This window comes from Haliotis rufescens, unplaced genomic scaffold (genome assembly GCF_023055435.1).
Source record: "Haliotis rufescens isolate VD_foot unplaced genomic scaffold, xgHalRufe1.0.p SCAF_21, whole genome shotgun sequence".
Lineage (NCBI taxonomy): Eukaryota > Metazoa > Mollusca > Gastropoda > Lepetellida > Haliotidae > Haliotis > Haliotis rufescens.
The window spans coordinates 8490429-8503585 of NW_025963902.1; the positions used below are offsets into that span (position 1 = coordinate 8490429).

At 42.3% G+C, this 13157-nt stretch overlaps 1 protein-coding gene across 4 annotated transcripts in view; it reads right to left on the minus strand.

The window, feature by feature from the left end:
- Nucleotides 1-695: 695 nt before the first annotated feature.
- Nucleotides 696-13157, minus strand: part of LOC124150825 (protein spinster homolog 1-like) — a 44145-nt gene continuing 31683 nt past the window's right edge. For 2 of the 4 annotated variants that reach the window (XM_048401212.1, XM_048401215.1), the window contains exons 10-12: nucleotides 12756-12854; nucleotides 11653-11833; nucleotides 696-2093 (exon numbers count right to left, since the gene is read on the minus strand). In XM_048401212.1, the coding sequence (XP_048257169.1) occupies nucleotides 1996-2093; nucleotides 11653-11833; nucleotides 12756-12854 (378 nt within the window). In that variant the 3' untranslated portion in view covers nucleotides 696-1995. Of the gene's footprint in view, nucleotides 2094-6998; nucleotides 7082-11652; nucleotides 11834-12755; nucleotides 12855-13157 lie in introns of all 4 variants that reach the window. The other 2 variants (XM_048401214.1, XM_048401213.1) reach the window with 2 other exon arrangements.

The window sequence follows — 13157 nt, forward strand, 5'->3', positions numbered from 1 at the left end:
TTACAAACAAACACATTGTGTGTTGAGATTTATCGTGATACTGTGTATCCAATGCTCATAATTTAACTTGGACTTTGTTAAAATTTCCACTGAAATACAGCTTCAATTCTTATTTTACAATGATTTTGATACAATCAGATTGCAAAAAATAAGTTAGAGAAAACTTTATTTAGTTTTCTTTTTTCTTATAACAGTAAGGAAAACAGAAGGTTTTTCCCATGATAATATATTGATGAAACCATCACAAGACAATAGGGCTGGGACGGGTAACTTGGGTACTTGGGTCGGGTGGGTACAGTGTAGGACCCGGGTACCCACAGGACTACCAGGACCCATGGTAAGTCACGTGATATACTGTTTAATGACAAACGGTATCTAAAACTCTGTTTAAACTACAAGTCACTAATGTTCGCAGTTCTTCATGACTACTCCGCCCATTCCTTCTGACTTTTATATGTTTGAATAAAAATAAAACTTCAGTCAACTTCAGTGTATACACCAGGTCGTTTCATACATGTATCTAAAGTAGTGAATTTGGACTCGTCCCAGCCCTACAAGACAACAGTGAACTTGACTGAGCAAGGGGTAAATGAACTCACAGAGTAGAGTGTGAGGGGACAGGCAGATCTGTATCTCACTCAAACAGGATGTACCCACAAGCTCTAGTTACCACACAATCCCAGGGCAAGCTGGCATGTTTGTTTGTTTCTTATTTAAGCAGGTAGGAAAAGCTTGCATATCAACAAGGGTCATCATGTTTCTTTTCTTTAAAACACTACCACGACATTACTTCCCTAAAGCCTTTAGAGGGGATCTTACACTTCACTTGCACCTAACTAGACTCTTTTAATTCTAGGCCTACCAGTGAAAACTTACAGACTGCAACAAAAAGAAAATTATGCCATATGTCCATAACGTGTCAGCAGCAGAAAACATGTAACTAAAAACTCAGAAACAGCATCATAAATCTGAGAACACGCTGCCGAAAACATGGAAACGGCAGCACAAAAACACACAGACCGCACCCGTCCAAACTAAGCGTGCGCAGAACAAGATGGAAGTTGTCCGTCATGTCATGGGGATCAACAAACAGCAAGTAAATTTACCCCTTACAGCGCTAATATAATAATACACGCTGCATCTGGATTACCAGTAGTCTATATATGTGCTATAATATGTAAAGATTCTCACACTTTGGTGATCCTCGCGACAGGATGGTCAACTTCCTCCTTGTTCTGTACATTCCTTGTTTGGAAGGTTGCGGTCTGTTCGTTTTAGTGCTGCTGTTTCCATGTTTTCAGCAGCGTGTTCTCAGATTTATGATGCTGTTTCTTAGATCCTAGTTACGTTCTCATCATTTTCTGTTTCCGATTCCTTCTATGTTGTACACATATGACAGTTTTTTGTTGCAGTCTGTCAGTTTTCAATGGTACGCCTGAACTCACTGTCTTAAATTATCTGACCTAGAAACTTCCAATGGTAACGAAGCCTGTGGACACACCTGTGTACAGTTCCTCAACCTTTCATCGGACTGTAATATCTTGAGCTGGTGGGTGACCATGGCTGTCACGACTGAGAGCCACGTGATCACGGATGAGTCACTGTCTCTGTCATAGCTCTCAACAGGCACAGCAACAGAGGACGATAAAGTGAAGGTAGACTGGCTCAGGACTAAGATCTCCCACAGCGACAGTGTCACCCTTAGTCAAGAAGCAGCTTATATTCAGGATTAGAAATTGGCACTAGTCCTGTGCTCCTTGCCAAACTGCCCAATAGTTAAGGTATCATAAGGACTTGTAGAAATTTGCCCTTTTTAAGTGTTATGCTATTTGTTATCATTATAAGGACTAGTGGACAAAAACCGTTGGTTTCTCTCTCTGATGTTGGGGAAATGGCCATAGTAGTTTCATTGTGATGTTGGGTGCCTTCTCTGTGAGTGCTTTGGTAGCTCAGGTGAGGGTGAAGATGGAGAAGAGTATTGGGGTACAGATGGTCTTATGTGAACTGCTGCAAGTTCCTGGGGGGTATCCCTTCCACAGAGTTGGGCAAAATATCAGCTTCATCATCAGCGCTTTCAGCTTTTACTGCCGCCGCTGAAAAAAATAACACAAGTACTGTGTAAGAGACATGTAACAGACTTGTAACAGAATCTTGTACAAAGATAATCAATGATACGCTTCATCAATAAATCATATTACAAATCATAATATCTGTACATATTACCTGGAGACCAATTCTAACCGAGATCCTTATAGGGTACCTCTTTGTGAACATCGTTCCAGTGGGGATTCCAGGTTAGAATTGGTCCCCAGCACCCCATGCTTGACTTAAGAGGTGAAAATTTGGATCGGTGATCTGCTTGGTGACTTAGTAAATGTCACTCTACAGCTTATGAATTGGCACAAATCCTAAAGGCCTTGCCAAACTGCCCAATAATCAATGATACGCTTTATCAATAAATCATAATAACATCATAATAACATCATAATACCTGTACATATTACCTGTCGATATTACGACTGGTTTATTAATAGTGAGCGATTTCAGCGTTAGAAATTGGCGCTAGTCCTGTAGGCCTTGCCAAACTGCCCAATAGTTAAGCTATCATAAGGACTAGTAGAAATTTGCCATTTTAAAGGGTTTTGCTATATGTTATCATTATTAGGATCTAAAAATGTTAGTTTCTACTGCTGGATTAGGGTTTCAGTTATATTACGGCATGTCAGCTTAATGTGGGAAAGTGATGCTGGTCTTAGACGTTTACCAAAATCAAAGGTTTCTAGATGCCTAAGGGAAGCAACTCTGCACAGCCAGTTACAGTGCCTTAGACAACTGGGCAACCAACCCCCTATGAAAAGTTCCTTACGATCGTTATGATTCTCAAAGTTAAGGCTACCCTCCAGCCACATCAGGGCCAGGAAAACTAGTGGTCGATAGGATGAGCCCCTATTGCTGAGAGAGTGAGTGAGTGAACATTATTTCAGTTACACCCTATATGTAGGGCTGGCTGTTGGTATAGATTATAGAGATCGATAATCGCTAATTAAATTATCAATCAATTATCGATGAATATGGAAGAAGTTACTTTTAGCAAATATGCAAGAAAGTTCCGAAATAAATCAACATATTTCACACCACTGGTGAACAGTGACACTTTGTGGAGATTTGAGATATAAAAAAACCAGTTGCTTTCAATGTTCAACAATTTACATTACTGACAATGACAAGTAAATCTAAACTTTATTTCATCATCAGTTTGCGCAAGTTGTTTTGTTTCTTTGTTTGTTTTTCAAAGCTGCACTCAGCAATACTCCAAGTAAAATGACAACGGTCCGTAAATAATTGAGTCTGACAATACAGGGATTGACATCATGAGCATCGATCCATGTAATGGGGATACGATGACATGCATCAACAAAGTCAGTGAGCCTGACCACCCGATCCTGTTAGTTGCCTCTTATGACAAGCATAGTCTCCTTTTATGGCAAGCATGGGTTGCTGAGGCGTAGGCTGGTAGGACCACACCTTTGACTTTATATGATTATTTTTGTCCTTACAGATCACCAGCTACTAACATACTCACTCTGACATTTGATTAACATAAACAGCACTACTAGACACTGATCACCATATTTATATCGGACAGCAGAGTAGAAACAGTGTATAATACATCGTCAATACATCACAGGTTTGTATACATGTTTTGTTTGTTGTTATTTAACATCACACTCAGCAATATTCAAGCTATATGACGGTGGCCTGTAAATCATTGTGTCCTGACCAGACAATCCAGTGATTGGCATCATGAGCATCGATCTAAGCAATTGGGATACGATGACATGCATCAACTGAGTCAGCAAGCCTGACCACCCGATCCCGTAGGTCGCCTCCTACGACAAGCATCTTCAACTCTTACAAGCATGGGTTGCTGAAGACCATTTCTGACCAAGACCCTCATGGGTTGGAATACATGTTCCTCCATGAGCCATAAATACATGCAGTGGTAGTAAAGTGAGAATATTAAGTGTTAGCTAACAAATGAACTTAGTGTCTACAAACATGTGAAGTATTGACGTTGTGTGGTTAGAAGCATAAAAGGGAGACAATTCGACATAGAAGCACTCATAAAATCACAACATTTAGCCTTATTCCTGTTATTAAATAGGTTATTATGTTCCAGAAATGAGATAATTGCTTGCAATTTAAGTGAGTGAGTGAGTGAGTATGGTTTTACGCCGCATTAAGTAATATTCCAGCAATATCACAGCGGGGGACACCAGAAATGGGCTTCACACATTGTACCCATGTCGGGAATCGAACCCGGATCTTCGGCGTGACGAGCGAACGCTTTAACCACTAGGCTACCCGACCGCCCCACTTGCAATTTAAGAAACTTGTAATGAATGTCAAGGGTCCCTTGGTTCTAATACCAAAAATGTTTTCAATAACAAGTCAGCAGAATAAAATATTAGAACTAAGCATAATCACTAAAAAATCTTTCAAGTACAAAAACTTGGTTCATTACCAAATTACCATGGATTAGGAACAGTTTATACAATCATTATATGACTATAATTAAAAAGAAATAGCCCATGAAGTGGTAGTGGTTGCATTTTACACACTTTTTAGCAATATTCCAGCAATATCACGGTGGGGGACACCAGAAATGGGCTTCACATATTGTAGGGGAATCGAACCCGGGTCTTCTGCATGACAAGCGTATGCTTTAACCACTAGGCTACCCCACCTCCCCCAAAATGGTAGTAGTGCTAGGACAAAAGTTGCGACAATTGTAACACAAAGATTCACATTGTGAACAAGGACCAAGGACCCAACACCTGATCCACAAAGTGATGCTGGTGCTACAATGATCGTCACTCCATACACACTGGAATGTCACCCAGTCAGACTGGTAAAGGCCGTCTCTGTGGTCTAGTGGTAGAGCGTCCGCCCGGAGAGCAGAATGTCTGGTGGTTTGATCCCGGGTCGCGTCATACCATAAGACATTCAAAGATGGTACTTGTTGTTACCCTGTCTGGCGCTCTGCGTCAAGGGGCTAAAACAAGGACTGGTCTGTTCGGAGTCAGTATGCTGTCTGAGTGGGGTATTCATGTTAAACCCTGTGGCAGGGTTCCTCTGTGGGCTGGCACTATAAAATCAGCATTAGTCCAGACAAGTACACACCAGCCAGCCCTTCACGGCCCTGCACGGCGCATCACGTCACGTTACGAGTTATCATTATGCTGAAACTAATCATTATTCTTCCACCACCTCACCTGGAGGTGAGGTGAGGTGAAATGGGGTTTAACGTCGCATCCAAGATTATTGCACTTATATAGCGACGTGCATGCACGTGTGTGTGGCTGCTTGTACTAGTGCGGACTGATGCCGATTTATAGTGCTAGCCCACTGAGATACCATGCCGCAGTTTAACATGAATACCCAACTCAGATATACTGACTCCGAGCTGACCAGTCCTGGTTTAAGCCTCTTAATGCCGAGCCCAGACAGGGTAACAACAAGTACCATCTTTTAACGTCTTTAGGAATGATGCGGCCGGGGATCAAACCCCCAACCTTCCGCTCTCCAGGCGGACGCTCTACCACTAGACCACGGAGGCGGTCACCTCGGCTGGAATCACTCTAAGAGGAAACAGCCATTACATGCATGCTGGCACAGTGAAAGCTGCAGAAAGAAAGAGCACCCCTCATATAAATCAAAGCTTGGTTGGGAAAATACCAATCTACGTTTTCATAATTATTAAGAAATGTTGCTATTTTAAAAATGTGAAATTACTTGGCCATGTTGGCTTAAGAATGTCTACTTACAAAATTCTATGTTTATAAAAAAATAATAATTGATATTTCAATGAGTTACATTATAGTTAATGATGAAAGTATTGCCAGTATAGAAAACTCAAAATAAGTTAAAGAACACATGATTTTATCATTTGACTATAGTTGATCAGTCATGATGACTATTGTTAATCTATGACAGTTTAACAACAGTCATATGAAAAAAACCAGGTGTTCTTTAACTTCTTTTGATTATGATACATCAGTGACATTCATGTAAAATACATAATAAATACATCTTTGGTAGTACAGGTCAAATAAGCTGATATGGTCACTGGTGGCTGCACCATTTACTGTTATGTATCTATGAGTGAGTGAGTGAGTTGGGTTTAACGCCATTTTTAACAGTATTCCAGTTACATCACGGCATGTCAGCTTAATGTGGGAAAGCCTGAAGTGATGCAGGTCTCAGGTGTTTACCACTTCGGTGAAACCCACGAGCAAGGGTATGGTGCTGACAAACCTAGCAACATAATCGGGGAGAATCAGGATTTGAACCCACAATCATAGATTTCTTGCGTGCCCAAGGGACGCAACACTGCTCAGCGAATTGCGACGCCTTAGACTACTGGGCCACCCATACCCCCTTATGTATGTATGAACTTTGTCAGGTCACTTGATCATGTCAATAGATAACAAGTTATTTGATAAGATGGGCTAACCACAAACCAAGAATCCTATCTGGCAACTTCTGATATATACATTTGATAATGAACAGCTTATATAACATCTGAAGATGACCGGACGAAGAAGGCACTTGTTACCATGGTTACAGCAAAACAGGGTTAGTAAGTAGAGCACACAGCAGTTGATAAATAATAACATGGACTATAACGGTGTTAGAATGTTAGTAATAATTATTAGTAATATTGTTATTAATAAATTGAGGGCATACTCAAAAGGCACACAGTTTTGACCTTCAAAATATTTGGTATTTGTAATAACAAAATGTTGAATTTACTTTAATGTCATACATATGTATTCAAAATATAATCTGTTCTTTGACTGCAAATATGCCGATTATTAATAAATTTAGAAGTAATGATACCACTATAGAACTGTTGAGTATCTCTGCCAACAATGTGACTAGTGTTAGTCTTCCAGGTGATACAGAGTGAAGATAAAATGACAGGTAACATATACATTTCAGGGGAAAGCATCCAGTGACCTCTCTATCTGTACTTCATCAACCTCTTCTACGTCATCAAAACTTGAGTCCACGGACCCTGCAGGCACAACAGCAACATACCGGTACATAGGGAGATGAGTGATAAGCTGTTACTGGGACAGACACATGAACTGACACATAAACTGACATGTGGACTGATATATGTACATGGACTGACACATCTTCATGGACAGTGATGGACTGATACATCTACATGGACAGTGATGGACTGATACGTCTACATGGACAGTGATGGACTGATACGTCTACATGGACAGTGATGGACTGATACGTCTACATGGACCGACACATCCACATGGACAGTGATGGACTGATACATCTGCATGGACTGATACATCTACATGGACTGATACGTCTACATGGACTGATACATCTACATGGACAGTGATGGACTGATACATCTACATTGACAGTAATGGACTGATACATCTACATTGACAGTGATGGACTGATACATCTGCATGAACCAACACATCTATATGGACAGTGATGGACTGATACATCTGCATGGACTGACACATCCACATGGACAGTGATGGACTGACACATCTGCATGGACAGTGATGGACTGATACATCTGCATGGACAGTGATGGACTGATACATCCACATGGACAGTGATGGACTGATACATCTACATGGACTGACACATCCACATGGACAGTGATGGACTGATACATCCACATGGACAGTGATGGACTGATACATCTGCATGGACAGTGATGGACTGATACATCTGCATGGACAGTGATGGACTGATACATCCACATGGACAGTGATGGACTGACACATCCACATGGACAGTGATGGACTGATACATCTGCATGGACAGTGATGGACTGATACATCTGCATGGACAGTGATGGACTGACACATCCACATGGACTGACACATCTACATGGACAGTGATGGACTGACACATCTGCATGGACAGTGATGGACTGATACATCCACATGGACAGTGATGGACTGATACATCTACAAGGACTGACATCCACATGGACAGTGATGGAATGACACATCTGCATGGACAGTGATGGACTGACACATCCACATGGACAGTGATGGACTGATACATCTGCATGGACTGACATCCACATGGACAGTGATTGACTGATACATCCACATGGACAGTGATGGACTGATACATCTACATGGACTGTGATGGACTGATACATCTGCATGGACAGTGATGGACTGATACATCTGCATGGACTGACATCCACATGGACAGTGATTGACTGATACATCCACATGGACAGTGATGGACTGATACATCTACATGGACAGTGATGGACTGATACATCTGCATGGACAGTGATGGACTGATACATCTGCATGGACAGTGATGGACTGACACATCCACATGGACTGACACATCTACATGGACAGTGATGGACTGACACATCTGCATGGACAGTGATGGACTGATACATCCACATGGACAGTGATGGACTGATACATCTACAAGGACTGACATCCACATGGACAGTGATGGAATGACACATCTGCATGGACAGTGATGGACTGACACATCCACATGGACAGTGATGGACTGATACATCTGCATGGACTGACATCCACATGGACAGTGATGGACTGACACATCCACATGGACAGTGATGGACTGATACATCTACATGGACTGACATCCACATGGACAGTGATGGAATGACACATCCACATGGACAGTGATGGAATGACACATCCACATGGACAGTGATGGACTGATACATCCACATGGACAGTGATGGACTGATACATCTACATGGACTGACATCCACATGGACAGTGATGGACTGACAAATCTGCATGGACAGTGATGGACTGATACATCTGCATGGACAGTGATGGACTGACACATCCACATGGACAGTGATGGACTGATACATCTACATGGACTGACATCCACATGGACAGTGATGGACTGACACATCTGCATGGACAGTGATGGACTGACACATCTACATGGACAGTGATGGACTGATACATCCACATGGACTGACACATCTACATGGACAGTGATGGACTGATACATCCACATGGACTCAGTGCTCAAGACACAAGCCTATCTGACACATATAACATCAAACATCCTGTGCAGGAAACATGCCAGCTGAGGACAAAGCATGATCAACACATGATGAACTCGACCAGGAAACATGCCAGCTGTGGACAAAGCATGATCGACACATGATGAACTCGACCAGGAAACATGCCAGCTGTGGACAAAGCATGATCGACACATGATGAACTCGACCAGGAAACATGCCAGCTGAGGACAAAGCATGATCGACACATGATGAACTCGACCAGGAAACATGCCAGCTGTGGACAAAGCATGATCCACACATGATGAACTCGACCAGGAAACATGCCAGCTGAGGACAAAGCATGATCAACACATGATGAACTCGACCAGGAAACATGCCAGCTGAGGACAAAGCATGATCGACACATGATGAACTCGACCAGGAAACATGCCAGCTGAGGACAAAGCATGATCGACACATGATGAACTCGACCAGGAAATATGCCAGCTGAGGACAAAGCATGATCGACACATGATGAACTCGACCAGGAAACATGCCAGCTGTGGACAAAGCATGATCGACACATGATGAACTCGACCAGGAAACATGCCAGCTGTGGACAAAGCATGATCGACACATGATGAACTCGACCAGGAAACATGCCAGCTGAGGACAAAGCATGATCAACACATGATCAACTCGACCAGGAAACATGCCAGCTGTGGACAAAGCATGATCGACACATGATGAACTCGACCAGGAAACATGCCAGCTGTGGACAAAGCATGATCCACACATGATGAACTCGACCAGGAAACATGCCAGCTGTGGACAAAGCATGATCGACACATGATGAACTCGACCAGGAAACATGCCAGCTGTGGACAAAGCATGATCGACACATGATGAACTCGACCAGGAAACATGCCAGCTGAGGACAAAGCATGATCGACACATGATGAACTCGACCAGGAAACATGCCAGCTGTGGACAAAGCATGATCGACACACGATCAACTCGACCAGGAAACATGCCAGCTGAGGACAAAGCATGATCGGCACATGATGAACTCGGCCAGGAAACATGCACAACATAACACCATATGCCATCCTACGTCAGCATGTTCAAGTCAGCTGAGTGTAACAGTCAGCTGACAGTCAAGCAGGCTGAAGACAATTGACACACAGGTGAAATCTTCCTGAAAAACCTGGAATAATTTTCTAAGACTTTGAGTGCTTACTCACATGCAATCTATCACATAGGGTATTGATAGTTTACTTTGGGTATTCAAAATATTTTTACCCTATGAATTGAGTCCGTTGAATATTCATAAACCAATAATAACCAATTACAAAAATAATTTTGCTGGAAAATACTGTTTCAGGTGACAATTTGAGCATTATTCACAGCAGCAGAATTCATGTAGAATTCATGCCTCATTCGATTGGTAAATATTTCTCTGTCAAGAAATGGAGGCACACAAACTGAAAATGCTACTTTTGGTTTTGTTTGTTTGTTTGTTTGTTGTTTAACGCCGCACTCAGCAATATTCCAGCTATATGACGGCGGTCTGTTAATAATCGAGTCTGGATGAGACAATCCAGTGATTGACAACATAAGCATGGATCCACACATTTGGGATACAATGACATGCATCAACAAAGTCAGCGAGCCTGACCACCCCATCCCGTTAGTTGCCTCTTACGACAAGCATAGTCGCCTTTTATGGCAAGCATGGGGTGCTGAAGACCTATTCTACTCCGGATCTTCACGGGTTCTACTCTTGGTACTTACATGCAGTGTACTTATGCAATTGAGTTTTGGACATTTTCCATGCATATTTTTCGCAAATATGCAGCTGATCTGAATCAAACCTACCCCCACCCCCCACATTCTGACAGATAAGGGAGACAACTAATGATTATACAAAAAGTTCATAATCATCATTATTTATAACTGTCACACTTAGAAGCATATTCTTTCAGAAAAAATTGTGTCTGATTCCGGGATTTAGTTTCTGAATCAAATTACATATATACAAATGCATGGAAATCTGAACCTGCACATGTAACTGTTGTTAGGGAAATATTACTGCACACGTTTACCATTGGTCTTCTGTCTCATGATGGTAGGGACTCGTATGGTCAACAGTTCATCAAGTAGAATTCTCCTTCAGTTAAACACATAAATTGGGTATGAGGCCAGACAAATTTACATCTACATGGCATCTACATGGACAGAGCGATAGGCTGATACTCCATATAGAAGGGAGATTTTTTCCAAATGAAAGTATAACAATTATAAAAAATTTGCTTATAAAAACTTCTTTTCACCAATATTAGTTTCACTTTTGTGGGAAAAAATAACCTCGGATAACTATACACACAAAAAATATTTTTATATTGTTTTGTCCTATTTACCCAAGAACATGCATAAAATAAGCAACTAAACCGGTCTGGTCAGAACATCAAAATACATCAAGGAGGATCATGTCTGTGTTAGAACACAAGGTGCACAGCAACTTCATAATGCATTGACAATCAAATATAGTTCAGTAATGCCCAGAGACAACTCACCTCTAATTTGCCGATCAGCTTTCCCCTTATCTTCTTCTACAAAGAGTGCCGTGGCGAGGAAGAAGCCCCCTCCCAGGACACAGACGAAGGCAGTGGAGTACAGTGCGTACTGTAACGACACAAACTGTACCGAGGGACTCTTGGGATCCCCGTGGAAACGTGTACTCAGGGAGTCCGACACCTGATACAGAAACAAGGGTTAATTCTCTTACAGGAAAAAGATACAGAAATAGTGAGGTGAGGTGAGGTGAAATGGGGTTTAACATCGCGTCCAAGATTATTGCACTTATATAGCAACGTGCATGTACGTGTATGTGTGTGTGTGGCTGCTTGTACTAGTCCGGACTGATGACGATTTATAGTGCTAGCACACTGAGATACCATGCCGCAGATTAACATGAATACCCCACTCAGACACAGTATACTGACTCTGAGCCGACCAGTTCTTGTTTTAGCCCCTTAATGCCGAGGGCCAGACAGGGTAACAACAAGTACCATCTTTTAACGTCTTTTTGAATGACGCGGCCGGGGATTGAACCCCGGACCTTCTGCTCTCCAGGCGGACGCTCTACCACAAGACCACGGAGGCGGTCTACAGAAATAGTGAGTGAGTGAGTTGACTTGAACGCCGCTTTTAACAGTATTCCAGTTATATCACGGCGTGTCAGCTTAATGTGGGAGGAAAGCCCGAAGCGATGCAGGTCTAAGACGTTTACCACATCGGTGAAACCCATGAGCACGGGTGTGGTGCTGACAAACCTAAAACATAATCGGGGTGAACCGGGATTCGAACCCACAATCATAGATTTCTGGCGTGCCCAAGGGACGCAACTCTGCACAGCGAATGGTGGCGCCTTGGACGTGCCCCCCAATGCACAGTAAAAAGTTACAATGCTTTCCAAGATAAGCTGTTATTTATTTTTGTGTCTACAGATGTGTAGCAATAGAATTTAGTCGCCACAAGATATTTTTCAAGTTAGTCATTTGGCTACCTCTGAATTTTAGACAGTTGACAAACTCAAATTTGGGTCGCATTGGCAACCGTTTTAGTCGCAGCTTTGAGGCCTGAAACATGGTTAAAACATCACAAAAACATAGCTCACCATTCCCACAAGGTAGGGACTGCCGGCATCTCCCAGAGCGTGAGATACGAGTATCTGGAAGGCCTCAGCTGTCGATCGTCTTGTCGGTATAACCACATACTGAAACACACCAACACAAGTCGTCAGCATCTTGAGAAGAGATTGTGCAATATTCCTGCAATGTCATGGCTGGCGACACCAGAAATAGGCTTCACACATCGTACCCAATGAGAGGAATCGACACAGGACCTTGAATGTGATGAGCTAACGTCGTAACTATCAGGCTACCCAAACATTCCTGTGGGGTAAAAGATGATGACCACAGGAGCATTAATGAATATAAATCCTTGAAAAGGGATATAGTCTAATACAGGTTATGATAAAATAAATTCCTGAGAATAGCATTGTATGCACACGACACAA